Here is an 18,892-nt window from a genome sequence, read left to right on the forward strand (position 1 = left end):
TTCTGGATGTAAGGGATACCCAGAAAGAGTCTGTTGTTGCTCAGGAAAGTGTTCCTCTAGAGCAAGCCCTAGGTGAAGAGGGTAAGAGCAGAATTTCTGTGAAGGGTGAATTGTTGCATAGAAAAGCCCTAGGGAAAGGTTTCAGAGTAACAGCCGTGTTAGTCTGTATTCGCAAAAAGAACAGGAGGACTTGTGGCACCTTAGAGACTAACCAATTTATTTGAGCATAAGCTTTCGTGAGCTACAGCCCACTTCATCAGACGCATAGAATGGAACATATAGTAAGAAGATATATATATATATACAGAGAAGGTGGAAGTTGCCGTACAAACTGTAAGAGGCTAATGAATTAAAATGAGCTGTTATCAACAGGAGAAAAAAACTTTTGTAGTGATAATCAAGATGGCCCATTTAGACAGTTGACAAGAAGATGTGAGGATACTTAACATGGGGAAATAGATTCAATATGTGGAGGTTTCAGAGTAACAGCCGTGTTAGTCTGTATCCGCAAAAAGAAAAGGAGTACTTGTGGCACCTTAGAGACTAACCAATTTATATGAGCATAAGCTTTCGTGAGCTACAGCTCACTTCATCGGATGCATACTGTGGAAAGTGTAGAAGATCTTATTATATACACACAAAGCATGAAAAAATACCTCCCTCATGGAGGAATCCTCATGGAGTCTTTGCAAGCAGTTTACTGCAACTGAAGGGTGTGAAAGTGATTTAATCAAGAAAGTTTCAGTTCCTAACAGCCAGAAATGTTCTGTTGTGAATGGATCCACTGACTTTCCTGTTGAAAGACCCAGTGTGGATAGATTTGAGAAGGTCTCAGATGAAGTGAAAGCTGTTAAGAAAGTTAAACAGTCTTCTAACCAAGTGGCTGTGTTTGGTCAGCTTGTTGGGGAGACAAGGTTGTTGAGAAAGGGATGTCTCCATGCTGGTTCTGTAAGTGAACAGTATGTGACCCAGGTCAAGATGCGGGCCCTTAACCAAGAGAGCCCGAATTGCAGGCCTCCAGACTGGAGCGCTGGGAGAAAACCCGATCCCAGTTTGACCCCCGGAGGTTTTGGGATGGCAAAAGGGCACGGGCTGCATAAACTTTCCCACATGTGGCATGCGAGTGCTATCGACCACCCCCGACCTAAGGGAGGGTGTGAAACTGGAAGGGCATAAAACTGGAAGGGCCTGGTGTAACTCCCACCAAGGAACGGGAGAGATGCTGGGGCATCCATGGGAACGTTGGTGGGTTCAAACTTCCCCAGGTCACCGGCTAAAGTGACCCCGCTCAGTTCGATCTCAAAGGGGGGAGAGATGTGACGAAGCGGGACTGTTCTTAATGTTTCCTCTGAATTGTGTGGGGGTGCCTCAGTTTCCCCTATGCAGATCTTAAGTATCTAGGTGGTGGGATAAGGGTGTATGATCCTTGCAGAGCCCTAGAGGGCAGGTGTGTGCAGGGGTCTGGACACAGAGACTGGCCAACACCCTGTTTCCTGGCAACTGATGACCTGGGCCCTTCCCCCGTACAAGGTGAGAGCTAAAGGGTTGGAGAACAAAGGAATCAGGTGACCTCCTGGCCCAGGAAAGGGACACAGTCCAGAGGAGGAGGGGCTGGAGGGGGAGTCAGTTTGGGGCTGGCTGGGACATGGAGTGAAGGGCAGAAGGGCATGTTCCTTGTCTTATAAACCTCTGTTTTCCTGGCTGGCTGAGAGTCACGTCTGACTGCGGAGTTGTGGGGCAGGACCCTCTGGCTTCCCCAGGACCCCGCCTGACCGGACTCGCTGTGGGAAGCGCACAGAGGGGCAGAGGAGGCTGAATGCTCCGAGGTCAGACCCAGGAAGGTGGAAGCTGTGTGAGCTGTGTGTCCTGAAGACAGGCTGCTCCCAGAGAGGAGACTTCCCCAGAGTCCTGTCTGGCTTCATAGGGAGCAGTTCCAGAGCATCGCCCGGGGACCCCGTGACACATACCACAGTTAAGGAGTACTTGTGGCACCTTAGAGACTAACCAGTTTATTTGAGCATGAGCTTTCGTGAGCTACAGCTCACTTCATCGTCCGATGAAGTGAGCTGTAGCTCACGAAAGCTCATGCTCAAATAAACTGGTTAGTCTCTAAGGTGCCACAAGTACTCCTTTTCTTTTTACGAATACAGACTAACACGGCTGTTACTCTGAAACATACCACAGTTAGTCGTTCTGTAATTTCATCTATGAGTTCCTTGAGAACTCTTAAGTGAATACCATCTGGTCCTGGTGACTTATTGCTGTTTAATTGATCAGTTTGTTCCAAAACCTCCTCTATTGACACTGCAGTCTGGGTCTCTGGGACAGTTCCTCAGATTTGTCACCAAACAAGAATGGCCCAGGTGTGGGACTCTCCCTCCCGTCCTCTGCAGTGAAGATCAATGCAAACAATTCATTGAGCTTCTCTTAGCTTCATTTAGCCTTGTCTTTCCTGAGTGCTCTTTTAGCACGTTGTGTGGCAGGCTTCCTGCTTCTAATGTACTTAATTTGTTTTGTTTTGCTTTGTTTTTTGCTCTTAGTTTTTCTGTCTTTTGCTAGTTGTTCTTCCAGTTCTTTTTGGCCTGCCTAATTATATTTTTACACTTGACTTGCCACAGTTTGTTCTTTTCTATTTTCCTCAGAGGCTTTTCCTTCCAGTTTTTAAAGGGTGTCCATTTGCCTCCCACCGCCTCTTTACGCTGTTGTTTCACCATAGTGGCATTTTTTGGTCCACTTACCACTTTTTTTTTAATTTGGGGTATACAATTAGCTTGCGCCTCTCTTGTGGTGTGTTTATAATGTTTCCATGCAGCTTGCAGGCGTTTCACTCTTGTGACTATTCCTTGTAGTTTTTGTTTAACTAGTTTCCTCATTTTGTGTAGTTCCCCTTTTTGAAATGAAATGCCACTGTGGTGGGTTTCTCTGGTGTGTTTCCCCTTACAAGGATGTTAAATTTAATTACATTATGGTCGTTATTACTGAGCAGTGCAGCTACATTCACCGCTTGGAGCGGATCCTGTGCGCTCCTTGGGACTGAATCAGGAATTGCCTCTCCCCTTGTGGGTGCCAAGACTAGCTGCTCCAAGAAACGAGCATTGGTGGTGTCTAGAAATTGTTTCTCTGCTCCCTGCCCTGAGGTGAGTGTATCCAGTCGCGATGGGGAGAGCTGAAATCTGCCTTTATGACTGGGTTTTCTGCCTTTGTACCCACTCTAATCTCCCTGAGCATTTCTGGTCAGGTGATTGGTAGCCTCTTCCTACTGCTAGACTATTATTATACAGCAGGGAATTTCTAGCCAGTGAGTTTCTTAGTGATGCAGTTTGAGTCATTGACATTTTTTGCTATATATGACTCTCTGCTTTCTCTCCTGTACTGTGCCCCTCCCCACCCGCACAACCTACTCTGTCATTCCAGCATCGTTTGTGCCCTGGTTTTACTGTGTCCCTTTGATTATCAGTGTCCCAGCAAGTTTCTCTGATGCCTGTTGTATCAATATCCTCATTCAATACCAAACACCCGAGTTCACCCATCTGAGTATTTGGACTTCTAGCTTTTGTACACAAACACTTATAAAACTTGTCAATATTTAGTTGTCTGCCTCCATGTGATGTCATCAATGGGACTCGGTTTTGTTTGACTGTTTCTCTTCAGCTCCTATCTGCACTTAGCAACTTCTATCCTCTCCTCTTTACTAGGATACAACTCCGCCCCTAAGGGGTGTCTCTGTCTGAGCCGTGTGCTCCTCACCCGTTGGCTTCCCCCGGGGGGCCGCAGCCTCCAGTCTGGCCTTTTACTGCGGCGTGCCAGCAGTCTGGTTCCACTGTACGTTAGGTGGAGCCCACCCTTCCTGTGTAGGCTCCTTATTTCCCAAAAGGTTTCCCAGTTCCTAATAAATCTAAACCCTCCTCCCTACCCCATCGTCCCAGCCACGCACTGAGACCCTGCAGCTCTGCCCGTCTCCCTGGCCCTGCGTCCGGAACTGGGAGCATCTCAGAGAATGCTGCTGTCACGGCGTGAGGGGGAGTCCGGGCCCTGCACCCCCACGTCCTGCCATTCCCCGTGACTCTCAGCCAGCCAGTAGAGCAGAAGGTTTATTAGAGACGACAGGAGCACAGTCCAGACCAGAGCTTGCAGGCATAAACAGGACTCTTAGTCAGGCCTTTCTGGGGGGCAGGGAGATTAGACCCCAGCCTTGGGGCTCCCTCCTCTTCCCCAGCCAACTCCCAAAACTGGAAACCCCTCCAGCCGTCTCCCCCAGCCCCCGCCAGCTCCTCCCCCAGCCTTTGTCCAGTTTCCCCCGGCAGAAGGTGTCACCTGGCCCCAGCCCCCCTCCTGGCTCAGGTGACAGGCTCAGGTATCGTCCCTCCAGGGAAGTCTCCCCTCCCCAGTGAAACTCCCCTGCCACATCCCCAGGTCAATCCTCCCCCTCCCTGCTGCGTCACAGCTGCCATGCAGGGCCCTCCGGGGGAGGGGGGGCAAATGGGGCAATTTTCCCTGGCCCCACAGGGGCCCCCACGAGAGTTTTCAGGGGCCCCATGAGAGTTTTTGGTGGCACTTCAGCGGCAGGTCCTTCAGTGCCGCCGAACACACCCGGAGTGAAGGACCTTCCACTCCAGGTCTTCGGTGGCAATTCGGTGTCAGGGGGTCCTTCCGCTCCATGCCTTTGGCGAAGTGCTCCGAAGACCCGGAGCGGAAGGACCTCCGCTGCCGAAGACGCCAGGCCCCCTGAATCCTCTGGGCGGCCCTGCTGCCATGGAGGTCCTGGACTTCAATCTCTTACCTGCCTAAATGTGGCCTCCAGGACCTCTCTCCTACCCTTCCCAATGTCACCAGGACCTACATGTACCACGGCCATTGGCTCCTCCCTAACACCACACAGACGTCTATCTAGATGTCTCCAGAGATCTGCAACCTTCGCACCCCAGGCAGGCAAGTCACCGTGTGGTTCTCCCGATCATCACAAACCCAGCTGTCTACATTTCTAATGATCGAATCCCCCATCACTATTACCCGTCTCTTCCTAATAACTGGGGTTCCCTCCCTTGGAGGGGTATCCTCAGTGCGAGGGGACACCATGACATCATCTGGAAGGAGGGTCCCAACTATGGGATCATTTCCCTCTGCTCCAGTTGGATGTTCTCCTTCCTGGAGATTTTCATCCTCCTCAACAGCACAGATGCTCTCAGACCGGGGGTGGGACTGCTCTGGTGTGCCCCGGAAAGTCTCCTCCGTGTACCCCTCTGTCTCCCTTCGCTCCTCCAGTTCAGCCACTCTGGGCTCCAGAGCTCGTACTCCGTCTCTGAGGGCCAGGAGCTGCTTGCACCGAATGCACCCATAGGCCAGCTGCCCAAGGACCCGTAACTCTCCATGCTGCATTCAGGGCAGTACACTGGGCTGCTGCCAGCGCTAGTTTGACTCTGGCAGGGGGGTTGTTTGTTTGTTCTTTGGGGTCTTTTGGGGGGCTGTTTTTGGCCTAAGTATAAGGTAAGGCCTGGCTCTCATCCCCCCTCTCTAAACTCCCACACACAACTCTCCCGTTTGCTAGCTCCTCCGTGGCTTGGGAGCGGGTTCTCCCGGAGTCAGCGCCCCGAGAGGGATTGGGGATCCAAGACTGGCCGGCTAGAGCTCCTCGGGAAGCAGCTCCGCATGCAGCCCCCACTGTTCACTTCAGTCACTCACCCCCAGGGCTGGAGCTCACTCCCCTGCCAAGCAGTGGGTGCTGCGCCTGCCGAGTGGGACACTGGACACCTCTGGCAGTGACCCCAGGCAGCTTGCACCCCAGAGCGGCGGGACTGGTCCCCTGGCAGGCAGCGTGGGGAAGTTCTCAGGCTCACATGGAGATACCAGGCTTGGTTTTACACCCATCCTGCCCGGGGAGACGGCCAAGCAGTGGGGAATGGGGGAAGCAGGGCAGGGGCTGGAGGAGCCATGGCCCAGAGCGTGTTCTGGGGGCCTGGCTGCACGGGCTGAGTGTGAACTCGGGCATTCTGCAGCCGCATGCCACTGCACCACGGCCACCCCCAGTGTCGGGGGAGATCAGGGTTGCAGGCCAGGCACTGACTGGGGAGCAGCACTGGCCACAGTCCCCCCTAGGAAAGGGCCTGCCTCCTGTAGGACACAGACCCCTTCCCATCACCCTGAAACCCACCAGCTGCCCCACTGGAGAGCCAGAGACTCCTCAAACCCCAGGCATCTTGCCCACGACTGTCGACCTGAGCCCAGACACTGCGGTGATGGGCGGGCTGAACCCCTGGCTGGGGGGCAAGATCCTGGCTGGGAACCAGGCACTCAGGGTGGGTCTCAGCATGAAGCGCGCCCTGGGCTGTGTGCTGGGGAGGGAGAGTTCCTGGGGCCCTTGGCCATGGAAAGCAACAACAGACCCGACTCCCGCAGCCCGGGGCGCAGCCAGGGCCTCAAGCCAAGCCAGAGGGGAGGCGCTGCCCTCTGCGTGGAGCATTGGCTGAGCGGCTCTGGGGCAGTGCACATGGGGTGGGGGTGGAGGGATGGAGAGGCTGCTGTTGGGGGGGAAGGTGGGGTGAGGTGGGTGGGGATGAAGTTGGGTGGTGGGTAGTGGGAAGGTTGGTATGAGGTTGGGGATAGGGGATGAGGTTGGTCTGTGGGGGGGGATGTGTGAAGTAGGATGAAGAGGTGGGGTCTGTGGGGGAGGTTTCATAGAATCTCAGGGTTGGAAGGGACCTCAGGAGGTATCTAGTCCAACCCCCTGCTCAAAGCAGGACCAGTCCCCAATTTTTGCCCCAGATCCTTAAATGACCCCCTCAAGGATTGAACTCCTAACCCTGGGTTTAGCAGGCCAATGCTCAACCCACTGAGCTAGGTTTGATGGGGCGGGGGAGATGGGATGTGGGGGAGGTTTGATGGGGAGGTGGAGTGTGGGGGAGGTTTGATGGGGGATGGGGAGCGGGAGGTGTTGGGAGAAGGGGAGATGGGATGTGGGGGAGGTTTGATGGGGGATGGGGAGGTGGGGTCTGTGGGGGAGGTGGAGTGTGGCGGAGGTTTGATGGGATCTGTGGGGGAGGTTTGATGGGGAGGTGGAGTGTGGGGGAGGTTTGATGGGGGATGGGGAGCGGGAGGTGTTGGGGGATGGGGAGATGGGATGTGGGGGAGGTTTGATGGCGGATGGGGAGGTGGAGGTTTGATGGGGGCTGAGAAGGGGGAGGTTTCATGGGGGAGGGGGAGATGGGATGTGGGGGAGGTTTGATGGGGGATGAGGAGGTGGGGTCTGTGGGGTAGGTGGAGTGTGGGGGAGGTTTGAGGGGGGCTGAGGAGGGGGAGCTTTGATGGGGAGGGGGAGATGGGATGTGGGGGAGGTTTGATGGGGAGGGGGAGCGGAAGGTGTTGGGGGAGGGGGAGATGAGATGTGGGGAAGGTTTGATGGGGGATGAGGACGGGGAGGTGTCACGGAGTCCCTGGGCAATGCTCTGGAACTGCTCCCCATGAAGCCAGGCAGGACTCTGGGGCAGTCTCCTCTCTGGGAGCAGCCTGTCTGCAGGACACACAGCTCCCCCGGCTTCCACCTTCCTGGGTCTGACCTCGGAGCATTCAGCCTCCTCTGCCCCTCCCTGCGCTTCCCACAGCAAGTCCGCCCAGGCGGGTCCTGGGGAAGCCAGAGGGTCCTGCCCCCCAACTCTGCAGTCAGACGGGACTCTCAGCCAGCCAGTAAAACGGAAGGTTTATTAGACGACAGAAACATGGTCTAACACAGAGCTTGTAGGTGCAGAGAACAGGACCCCTCAGCCGGGTCCATTCTGGGGGGCAGTGAGCCAGACAACCACGTCTGCCCTTCACTCCATGTCCCAGCCAGACCCCAAAACTGAAACTCTCTCCAGCCCCTCCTCCTCTGGGCTTTGTCCCTTTCCCGGGCCAGGAGGTCACCTGATTCCTTTGTTCTCCAACCCTTTAGCTCTCACCTTGCAGGGGGGAAGGGCCCAGGCCGCCAGTTGCCAAGAAACAGGGTGTCGGCCATTCTCTGTGTCCAGACCCCTGCACACACCTGCCCTCTAGGGCTCTGCAATGATCATACACCCTTACCCCACCACCCAGACACTCAAGAACTGTATAGGGGAAACTGAGGCACCCCCACACTATTCAGAGGAAACATTAAGAACAGTCCCACTTTGTCACATCTCTCCCCCCTTCAAGATCAAACTGAGCGGGGTCACTTTAGCCGGTGACCTGGGGAAGTTCGAAGCCACCAACGTTCCCATGGATGCCCCAGCATCTCTCCCATTCCTTGGTAGGAGTTACACCAGGCCCTTCCAGTTTCACGCCCTCCCTTAGGTTGGGGGTGGTCGATAGCACTCGCAGGCCGCATGTGGGAAGGTTTATGCGGCCCTTGCCCTTTGGTCACCCCAAAACCCCAGGGGGTCAAACTGGGATTGGGTCTTCTCCCCAACACGCTGGCCAAACACAGCCACTTGGTTATAGGACTGTTTAACTTTCTTAACAGCTTTCACTTCATCTGAGACCTTCGCAGAGCTATCCACACTGGATCTTTCAACAGGAAAGTCAGTGGCTCCATTCACAACAGAAAATTTCTGGCTGTTAGGACCTGAAACTTTCTTGATTAAATCACTTTCACACCCTTCACTTGCAGTAAACTGCTTGCAAAGACTCCATGAGGATTCCTTTCCCTCGGGGCTTTTCTATGCAACAATTCACCCCTCACAGAAATTCTGCTCTTACCCTCTTCACCGAGGGCTTGCTCTAGAAGAACACTTTCCTGAGCAACAACAGACTCTTTCTGGGTCTCCCTTACATCCAGAATTACCTCTGGCCCATCCGGCAGATTCCTACACAATCCCCTTTCAGGCAAACTCACAGACTTCCTAGACAAAAGGTCAGAAGCATTCTCCTTCCCTTTGCCACACACAAGTTCAGGAATCTTTTCCTTCTTGCTACAGGTTTCCACACCCTCAGTAGGTAACACAATCACACACCTTCATGCTCTCCTTGTGCCCTGGCTAGGATCTCACCCTGATTACACAGAGTTGCTCCACTCTTTCCCAACAACACACTAGCAACAGGCAAAATACAAGCACCAGAATTGTCTGGGCTCTGGGATTTTACATAGACACTAACTGGATGCGACCTAGTTACAGCGCCATTCTCCCGAGCAGACACAAACTTAGGACCCTTCCCTTCCTGGGCTTTAGCTGAATCCAGAACCAACTCTGAGACAACTGCACGATCCTCAGCCATCACAGGCTGAAAGGCCCCTTCTGTCTGCTCCACAGACAAAGAAGAGCCGGACACACTTTCTCCTTTCCCAGACACACAGCTTGGGATCTCATTCCCCTGGCCCCAGCACACAAGGCTGGTCACAGACAACTGCTTGGAGACCAGGGTAGCTCCCTCCATAGGCAAGTCAATACCCCTGACAGACACAGGCACATTTCCTTCCCTGTCACAATTCTCCACCCAGCTAACAGGTAAGGTCCAGGGACACTCATCTTCCACTCTCCTCGCCTTCCCACCCTGCTGACTAGACACAGCCATCAGCTCACAAGGCTGCCTAGGCTCATCCAAACTTTTCTTACCAAGCACCTTGCCACTCCCAATGGATCCCCTGCCCTACCTGTGTCTCCCCCCACTCAGCTGGGGTCTCAGCTCCCGCTGTGCTCAGCGCTGCCCTTGCTGTCCCAGTGGGGGTAGGCAGCGAGCTCGCTGCTTTCCTCACTGCATCAGAGCCAGCCTGAGCCCCTCTCCACCGATTGGTTCCCTGGGTTCAAATTCAAACCCTTGGCAGTTACCGGAGCAGGGCCTGGATCCTGTCCCAAAGAGACACAGTCACCCCACAACAGGGTCTCGCAGCTGGTATCCTGGAGAACCCCAACGGCCAGCCAGCCCGACCCCTCCTGGGTCTGCACAGGGATCTGGGCCATAGGCAGGGCGAGGGGCTTCGTCCCTGGGACCCTCACCCAGCTCACACAGCCCCTCAGCATCTGAGGCTGCACCACCCAGGGCCTGACAACAGTTCTCTCTGTCCCAGGGTCTCCCCACCCCAGGAATGTCTCCCCATTGACCGTCACCTTCCACACCCACTGGAGGTCCAAGGGGCCTGGCCCCAGGAAACTCCACACAGACATATAGGTTGGGGTCAGGAGTGGGAGCCTGTCCACCTCCCCACCCCTCTGGCTGATGGAGTCTACGGCCTTGGGACCCAGCAAGGGAGCTAGACACCGGGGCTTTTCCGCAGGGTCCCCCTGGTTCAAATCTCCAGCCTGCTCAAAGGCAGTGAGGTGGCATCCACATCCCCCCCCCTCCTTAACCGGGGGCAGCAATTTAGTCTCGAGGTTCCCTGCGGAACTGGCCCCCCAAGGTCTATCCCCACTCACCCCTGGGAGGTCCCCTAGGCCTCTCCGCTCCCCCACCGCCAGTTCATGCTGCTGCTGCTTCTGCGGCTCTTTCTCGGGCTCTCGCTGTCACTCACAGTCCTTTTGCTCTCTCGGACTCAGCTCCAATCCCATCCATCTCTGATCCCCCGATGGGGAACCTGATCGTGAAGACCCTCGTCTGGTCGGGGACAGGAGTCTTGGGGATGCCTGGCTACCACTCCAGCTGCTCCCAGATCCTGCTATAGCTCCATTTGGGGTCAGGAATCTGTTCCTTAGGGCGGTCATCCTCCTCCAGCTGCACGATTAACTGTGCCTTGGTGAACTTTCCAATGCTCAACCCTCGCTTTCTGCACAGGGTTACAATGTCCTTCTTAAGGAAACAGTGACAGGCCATCACTCCGCTCTTCCCAAGTTGTTGTGGACTCACAGGCCTGTGTGCTCTCAGCTCCCCACGGTTTCCAGGGAGAACCCCTAGTGTGCCAGCCCTTCTCGAGGTCACCACCTCTTTGCAGGGTCGAGCTGCAGACTCCTCCGCCCCTTGGACCGCTCGCTGCAATCCCCTGGGGGACCCTGTTACTGCGAAAGTCCTTCTTGCTGGTCACACACTCCCAGTGGTTAACCGCCCCCTGAAACCGTCTCTCTCTGAGCCTTCAGCACTCCTGGTCCCCGTCAATCCCCCTTCATTTTACTGCTCCCCAGTCACTTACTGCAGGAAGCGCCATCCATGGGGTGCAGTAGATCTCACCGCTGCTGCCAGTTGTCACGGCGTCCCCGGGCGATGCTCTGGAACTGCTCCCCATGAAGCCAGTCAGGACTCTGGGGAAGTCTCCTTTCTGGGAGCAGCCTGTCTCCAGGACACACAGCTCCCCCGGCTTCCCCCTTCCTGGGTCTGACCTCGGAGCCTTCAGCCTCCTCTGCCCCTCCGTGCGCTTCCCACAGCGAGTCCGCTCAGGCGGGATCCTGGGGAAGCCAGAGGGTCCTGCCCCCCAACTTCACAGTCAGACGTGACTCTCAGCCAGCCAGTAAAACAGAGGTTTATTAGACGACAGGAACATGGTCTAACACAGAGCTTGTAGGTGCAGAGACCAGGACCCCTCAGCTGGGTCCACTTTGGGGGGCAGGGAGCCAGACAACCACGTCTGCCCTTCACTCCATGTCCCAGCCAGCCCCAAACTGAAACTCCCTCCAGCCCCTCCTCCTCTGGGCTTTGTTCCTTTCCGGGGCCAGGTGGTCACCGGATTCCTTTGTTCTCCAACCCTTTAGCTCTCACCTTGCAGGGGGGAAGGGCCCAGGCCATCAGTGGCCAGGAAACAGGGTGTCGGCCATTCTCTGTGTCCAGACCCCGGGATACACCTGCCCTCTAGGGCTCTGCAATGATCATACACCCTTATCCCACCCCCTAGATACTTAAGAACTGCCTAGGGGAAACTGAGGCACCCCCACACTATTCAGAGGAAACATTAAGAACAGTCCCAGATGGGATGTGGGGGAGGTTTGAGGGGGGATGAGGAGTCGGAGGTGTTGGGGGAGGGGGAGATGGGATGTGGGGGAGGATTGAGGGGGGCTGAGGACGGGGTGTGGGCACCAGGGCTGACCGCGGTCTGCGGGGGCAGCGGCTGGGCTGACACAGCGAATGGGTGCCAGGCAGCTGGAGCTCTCCCTGGCATGGGCTGGCTCTGACAGTGACTCCTTGAGGATCCCCCCACACAGCCGGGGCAGCCGCCCAGCAGGGCCGGGCCCAGTTCCGGCCTCCGCCAGTCGTCCAGCCCCTCCACGTGGGGCCCGGACTGCCCTGGGCTGGCCTGGGGTCGGGGAGGCAGGCGCTGGATCATCCCACAGCGGAGGGCGGCTCTGAGGGGCAACGCAACAGCGTCCCCGGCTGGCAGCTGCTTCCCGTTGCGCCTGTGGGCCTGAGCCTGGGTCATGACAGGCAGCAAGCGACCCACACCGCTCCCAAGCACACTGGGACAGGGCACGCCCACCCCAGCACAGCCCCACAACCCGGCTCAGGCCCGGCCTGTAGAGGGGAGCAGTTTGTGGGGCTGGCAAGGAAAAGTACTATGGCGGAGTTGGGGGGGGGTCAGGTTTGGGGTGAGAAAGATTAGAAAAATTGCGTGTGTCTGGGATTAGGGATTGGGGGACAGGTGCAGGGGGTTGGGGGACAGTGAGGTTTGGGGGAAGGAGAGGTGCAGGGGGTTGGGGTGTGCTGGGGGTTAGGGGTCTGGGGACAGTGAGGTTTGGGGGTAGGAGAGGTGCAGGAGGTTGGGGTGTGCCTGGTATGGCCTCACTGGGCTCCTGCCCCACTCTCTGCAACTCCCGCCCCCACAGCGCCCCCTGCTGGGACAGGCCGGGACTGTGGTAGCTGGGAGCTCCCCCCCACACCAGCCAGGGCTCCTGCCCCGCCCGCCAGCGCCCCCTGCTGGGTCAGGCCAGGACTGGGGTAGCTGGGAGCTCCCCCCCGCCAGCCAGGGCTCCTGCCTCGCCCACCAGCGCCCCCTGCTGGGACAGGCCGGGACTGTGGTAGCTGGGAGCTCCCCCCCGCCAGCCAGGGCTCCTGCCTCGCCCGCCAGCGCCCCCTGCTGGGACAGGCCGGGACTGTGGTAGCTGGGAGCTCCCCCCCGCCAGCCAGGGCTCCTGCCTCGCCCGCCAGCGCCCCCTGCTGGGTCAGGCCAGGACTGGGGTAGCTGGGAGCTCCCCCCCACACCAGCCAGGGCTCCTGCCTCGCCCGCCAGCGCCCCCTGCTGGGACAGGCCGGGACTGTGGTAGCTGGGAGCTCCCCCCCACACCAGCCAGGGCTCCTGCCTCGCCCGCCAGTGCCCCCTGCTGGGTCAGGCCAGGACTGGGGTAGCTGGGAGCTCCCCCCCACACCAGCCAGGGCTCCTGCCTCGCCCACCAGCGCCCCCTGCTGGGACAGGACGGGACTGGGGTAGCTGGGAGCTCCCCCCCGCCAGCCAGGGCTCCTGCCTCGCCCGCCAGCGCCCCCTGCTGGGACAGGCCGGGACTGGGGTAGCTGGGAGCTCCCCCCCACACCAGCCAGGGCTCCTGCCTCGCCCGCCAGTGCCCCCTGCTGGGTCAGGCCAGGACTGGGGTAGCTGGGAGCTCCCCCCCACACCAGCCAGGGCTCCTGCCTCGCCCGCCAATGCCCCCTGCTGGGTCAGGCCGGGACTGGGGTAGCTGGGAGCTCCCCCCCACACCAGCCAGGGCTCCTGCCTCGCCCGCCAGTGCCCCCTGCTGGGACAGGCCGGGACTGTGGTAGCTGGGAGCTCCCCCCCACACCAGCCAGGGCTCCTGCCTCGCCCACCAGCGCCCCCTGCTGGGACAGGACGGGACTGGGGTAGCTGGGAGCTCCCCCCCGCCAGCCAGGGCTCCTGCCTCGCCCGCCAGCGCCCCCTGCTGGGACAGGCCGGGACTGGGGTAGCTGGGAGCTCCCCCCCACACCAGCCAGGGCTCCTGCCTCGCCCGCCAGTGCCCCCTGCTGGGTCAGGCCAGGACTGGGGTAGCTGGGAGCTCCCCCCGCCAGCCAGGGCTCCTGCCTCGCCCGCCAGTGCCCCCTGCTGGGTCAGGCCGGGACTGGGGTAGCTGGGAGCTCCCGCCCGCCAGCCAGGGCTCCTGCCTCACCTGCCAGCGCCCCCTGCTGGGTCAGGCCGGGACTGGGGTAGCTGGGAGCTCCCCCCCACACCAGCCAGGGCTCCTGCCCCGCCCGCCAGCGCCCCCTGCTGGGACAGGCCGGGACTGGGGTAGCTGGGAGCTCCCCCCCGCCAGCCAGGGCTCCTGCCTCGCCCGCCAGTGCCCCCTGCTGGGTCAGGCCGGGACTGGGGTAGCTGGGAGCTCCCCCCCACACCAGCCAGGGCTCCTGCCTCGCCAGCCAGCGCCCCCTGCTGGGACAGGACGGGACTGGGGTAGCTGGGAGCTCCCCCCCGCCAGCCAGGGCTCCTGCCTCGCCCGCCAGCGCCCCCTGCTGGGACAGGCCTGGACTGGGGTAGCTGGGAGCTCCCCCGGGTCCTGCCCGCTCCCCGGCGCAGATCGCGCTGCCCCTGTCACACTCCGAGCAGGAGTCCCAGGGTAACAACTGCAGAGAGACGGGCCAGTCTGGGGGGACCCCTGGGACCCCACATGGGGCTGGACTTCGCACCCGAGCCCTGCGGGGCGTGGTGGGTGCCGGGGGCACCCGGACTGGGGCAGGCAGGGCCCCAGCCTCCAGCCCGTTCGCTGCCGGCTGCGCCCTCCCGCTTCTCTTCCTGGCTCCTGGGCTCCGAGAACCAGCGAACTGCTCCTGCTGCTCGCCGCAGCGCCCTCTGATTGGCCCCCCGCGCTGGGGGGAGGGGGAGGGGCGGGCAGGAGGCCCTATATAAAGGCAAGGGCACTGCAGCATTTTGGCATTGGTGCAGAGCCGTGGCTGGTGCTCCGGCTGCTGGCTGTGCCCCCCCCTTCCCTTCCCCCTCCCCCGCTGCACCTGCTGGCTCTGCTCACCCCCCCCCCCAACCCCGCTCCAGGCCCAGCCCTGCTCTCCCCCCTGCACCCCCCTTGCAGCTGCCCTGGCAGCCAGGCTCCCTTGGCCAAGATGAGCTATGACCCCTATGGCTTCCGCAAGCCCTGGCAGGAGTACCGGAGCGTCCGCTCCACCAAGTCCACCGTCTCCTCCTCCCTGTATGCCCTGCACCGGCCGGCGCTGGCCCCCGCCACGCACTCGGGCTGCGTCGCCTCCCTGGAGAAGTTGGACCTGTCCCAGGTGAGTAGCCTGAACGCGGAGCTGCTGGGGCTGCGGGCCCAGGAGAAGGAGCAGCTGGTCGGCCTCAACGACCGCTTGGCCGCCTACGTCGAGACGGTGCGCCGGCTGGAGCGGGAGAACGAGGTGCTGCGGGCGGAGCTGGAGGCGCTGCGGCAGGAGCAGCGGGGCCCCTCGCGCCGGCAGCTGCTCTACCGGCAGGAGCTGCGCGGCCTGCGGGGCCTGCTGGAGGCAGAGGCGGGCGAGAAGATGCGCGTGGAGGCCAGCCGGGACCAGCTGCGCCACGCCTGCAGCCAGCTGAAGGAGCGGTACGAGGAGGAGGCCCGGCTGCGGCTGCAGGCCGAGGAGACGCTGCAGAAGGTGCGGGAGGAGGCCAGCCAGGCCGCACTGGCTCACAGCGACGTGGAGGGCAGCATCGGCTCCCTGCTGGGGGAGATCGCCTTCCTCCACAAGGTCTTTGGGCAGGAGCGTGCCGAGCTGTCGGCCCAGGTGGAGGCGGCCAGCCGGCCGGTGGACGTGAGCCTGGCGGGAGCCAAGCCCGACCTGGCGGCCGCGCTGCAGGAGATCCGCACGCAGTACGAGACGCTGGCCGGCAGGAACATGCAGGCGGCCGAAGACTGGTACCGCACCAGGTTCGCCTCGGTGGCTGAGCTGGCCAGCAAGAACAACCAGGCGGTGAGGTCCATGCGGGAGGAGACGGCCGAGTACCGGCGCCAGCTGCAGTCCCGCTCGGCCGAGGTCGAGGCCCTGCGCAGCGTCATCGACTCCCTCAACAAGCAGCTGGAGAGCGCGGAGGACAGGCAGAGCAGCGAGGTGGCCACGTACCAGGTGAGGCCAGGGCCGGCCTGGCATGGGGCAGGAGGCGCTGGGCCTGCTGGGCAAGCCAGCTCCCTCACCTGTGGAGGGCAGGCGCACGGGCCTGGAGCCAGGACTCCTGGGTTCTCAGCTTCATTTAGCCCCCTGTGGCACGGACAGAAAGCTGGGCCCAGGGCTGCCAGGGTCTCCTGCCAGGGTCCGACACCCTCCCCACAAACAGCCCCTGGCAGGGCTTGCCACCACAGCCTGCACTGGGGCGGGCTGGCACCAGGCACAAGGAGGGAGCCTGGGAAGTGCCCTCAATCCTTGGGAGAGAGCAGCTCTGGGCCAGGGGGAGCAGGGCCATCAGCCGGGTCGTTTGAGGGGCACTGGGAGCAAACCGCATCCTGGGGGCGGCAAGGAGTGGGGAAGGGAGGGGCGCACACTCTTTGGAGCAGAGTTTCTCTCTCAATGAGCAGCGACCCTGGCGGGTCGGCCCCACTCCCCAGCTCAGAAGGATGGTGCTCCCATGGCCCGGAGCTGCCAGGGGCCAGGAGAGAGCAGAAGTGCCACGTTGGCTCAGACGCCCTGAGGGCATGAATGCCATGGAGGTGACCAGGCCATGCCCCAGTGGCGGCCGGATGGGCCAGGGGTCATGGGAGGCGTTGGCAGGTCAATGGGTCTGTCTGGAGCCAGCTCCCTGGGCAGGGCTGGGAGCCCCAGGGTGGGGGCATTCAGAGCCTGGGGAAGGCTCTGCCCCTCAGCCCTGGAGCCTTTGCCATCCCTAGCACCTCTGGCCGTGGGGCCTGGAGGTTGGGAACTCTGCCCAGTGGGGGGCTGGGGTACCCTGGCCAGACAGTGGCTGAATGGGGGAGCAGTGGTGATGGTGCAGGGGGTGAAGGTGCAGGGACCTGGCTGGCCAGTGGGGCTGGGGGCTGGGTCGTGACCCCGGGCTTGGATACGGCAGGCCCAGGGCTGAGAGCGGGGCCCAGGCGGCTCTGACCGGCCAGGCCTCTCTCCCTGCCAGGAGCGTGTGGCCGACCTGGAGCAGAAGATCAGGGAGGCCAAGCAGGAGATGGCGCGGTACCTGCGTGAGTACCAGGACCTGCTCAATGTCAAGATGGCGCTGGACATCGAGATCGCCGCCTACAGGTACTGGCCCCCAGCCCTGCCTCGCCCCCTGCCTGGCCCCCCAGCTCCCCCAGGCTTCCAGAGGAAGTGGCTGTCCCCAGAAGGCGGGCTGCAGGGCGGGCTGTGTCAGGACTCCTGGGTTTGGTTCCCAGCCCTGCACTGCGGCCCCCTCTCGCCTCAGTTTCTTCCCCTGCCGGTGCATGGGGAGAAGGATCCTGACCCCCAACTCTGAGGGGGAAGAGCCAAGGGTTACATGCTTCTGGCTGCCCTCGGGCCGTCTTGCTACATGCCACCTATGCTCAGCCACAGACTGGGGGACACGCCAGCCCCACGTTGCCCCAGTGCGAGGTCAGTGAGCTCTGCCCCTACAGATCTCCCTGCTATGGACAGGGCCCCCGAGCACCAGCCCCCAGAATGGCTCCGTGCCCAGGTCGCTCCCTGGGTCACAGGGTGATGCCTGCCCCCTGCTGGATGCACCTAGAGCTGCTCCACCATGTCCCGGGCCGCCTGGTCGGGACCAAGAGTCCCCCTTTGTTTATCTTGTTGGGACAGGGGCTTCGAGCTCGGCCTGTCGTGCAGTGGGGCTGCGGTTGGGCCTGGCAGGGGGCTCCTGCGTGGGCTGGGGGGCTGAGCTGCGCTATCGCCTTTGGGTGTCTTACAGGAAACTGCTGGAGGGGGAAGAGATCCGCCTGAGCTACTCATCTCCCCTGTGATCAGCGGGGGCCCCTGCAGCAGGAGCGCAGCCCCCAGTCACCCCCACGTTCTCTGCACCCCCGCTGCCCTGTCCCCTTCACACCCCTCCAGTCACTCCCCTTTCGCCCCCAGTGCTGAGGGAGCCGAGCAGCTGCCCCCCGGGGCCATTCACCAGCGGCCAGGGCCGTGCTGCCAGGCGCGTGTGAGAGCCCAGTCTCGTGGGGCAACGAGGCCAAGGGGCTGCAGCCAATCTCCGCCATGGCCCGGCAAGGGCAGGCTCCAGACCCCCCGTCACCAGTGCAGGGAGAGGCCAGGAGCGTCCTGGACTCCAGCCACTCCCTTCCCCTCCCAGCGCTGTGCTGAACACGGGCCAGGCCCCGCTGGACAAGGCCTCTCGGGTGTGTCCTCAGGAGCCCAGCACCCGCCCCGGGTACCGCTTGGCCCCAGCAGGGCTCCCGGGGCTGATGCCCTCTTGCTTCTGCCTCCAACCCAAGTGACGTCCCCCGGGCACCGGGCCTTGAACCACAAGTGGCATGTGCCCTCTCCGGATCCCGGAGGGCGAAACCACAAGTGACGTCCCCCTCAGAGCTGCCCCCCCGGCCGTGCCGAGGGAGAACCACAGCGGGGCGCAGGCAGCACTGCCATGCCAACAGGGAGGGCTGCCCCCAGGCCCTGGGCTGCCCCAGGCTGCCCCCCCAGGAGGGGGCAGGGCTGACCAGCATGCACCCCTTGCTGTAAAGGGGCAAACAGCGCAGGGAGGGACAGCAGTGGGCAAGCAGGGAGAGCTGTACCCCATTCCCCTGACCCTGCTGTGCCCCCCAGAGCTGCCTCCCACCATTGGGTGTCCCCCACACAGACGGGGGATCCCACAGAGCCGGGAGCCAGCCCTGCCTCTCCTGAAGGGGGCACTCACAGCCACCACAGGGCCCAGTCCAGCTCTCCCAGGAACTTCCCCCAGGGAGCCCCCATGCAGGCGGAGGTGGTGTGGGGCTAATCAGCACAGCGCCCCCCGTAGGCAGCTCTGCTGCATCAGTCAGCGTGGGGCCAACACAGACCCTTCATCTCTCCCAATCATTGCACCAGCCACCCTTTCGGCCAGCGGCTGGGCCAGACTGGCACTGCCCCTCTGCCAGTGCCTGCGAGGGAAGCACCTCAATAAAAGCCCCGTGGCATTAACCTGAGCCGGAGACTC

General features: G+C 60.9%; 1 protein-coding gene across 1 annotated transcript; it reads left to right on the forward strand.

Moving 5' to 3' along the window:
* The first annotated feature begins 14,734 nt into the window (after positions 1-14,734).
* Positions 14,735-18,881, forward strand: LOC114020926 (neurofilament light polypeptide). Its single transcript, XM_027828481.3, has 3 exons — positions 14,735-15,909; positions 16,904-17,028; positions 17,669-18,881. The coding sequence occupies exons 1-3, from the start codon at positions 14,917-14,919 to the stop codon at positions 17,718-17,720; spliced, it is 1,170 nt and encodes a 389-aa protein (XP_027684282.2). The 5' UTR covers positions 14,735-14,916; the 3' UTR covers positions 17,721-18,881.
* Positions 18,882-18,892: the final 11 nt, after the last annotated feature.

The sequence above is a fragment of the Chelonia mydas genome, chromosome 4 (assembly GCF_015237465.2).
Source record: "Chelonia mydas isolate rCheMyd1 chromosome 4, rCheMyd1.pri.v2, whole genome shotgun sequence".
NCBI classification, from domain to species: domain Eukaryota; kingdom Metazoa; phylum Chordata; order Testudines; family Cheloniidae; genus Chelonia; species Chelonia mydas.

Excerpts from the sequence above, each read along its gene's own strand:
- LOC114020926 (XM_027828481.3), top strand. The coding sequence starts at position 14,917 with ATGAGCTATGACCCCTATGGCTTCCGCAAGCCCTGGCAGGAGTACCGG. Across the intron at positions 15,910-16,903 it reads GCGAGGTGGCCACGTACCAG|GAGCGTGTGGCCGACCTGGA; the intron begins GTGAGGCCAGGG and ends TCTCCCTGCCAG. Across the intron at positions 17,029-17,668 it reads ATCGAGATCGCCGCCTACAG|GAAACTGCTGGAGGGGGAAG; the intron begins GTACTGGCCCCC and ends GGTGTCTTACAG.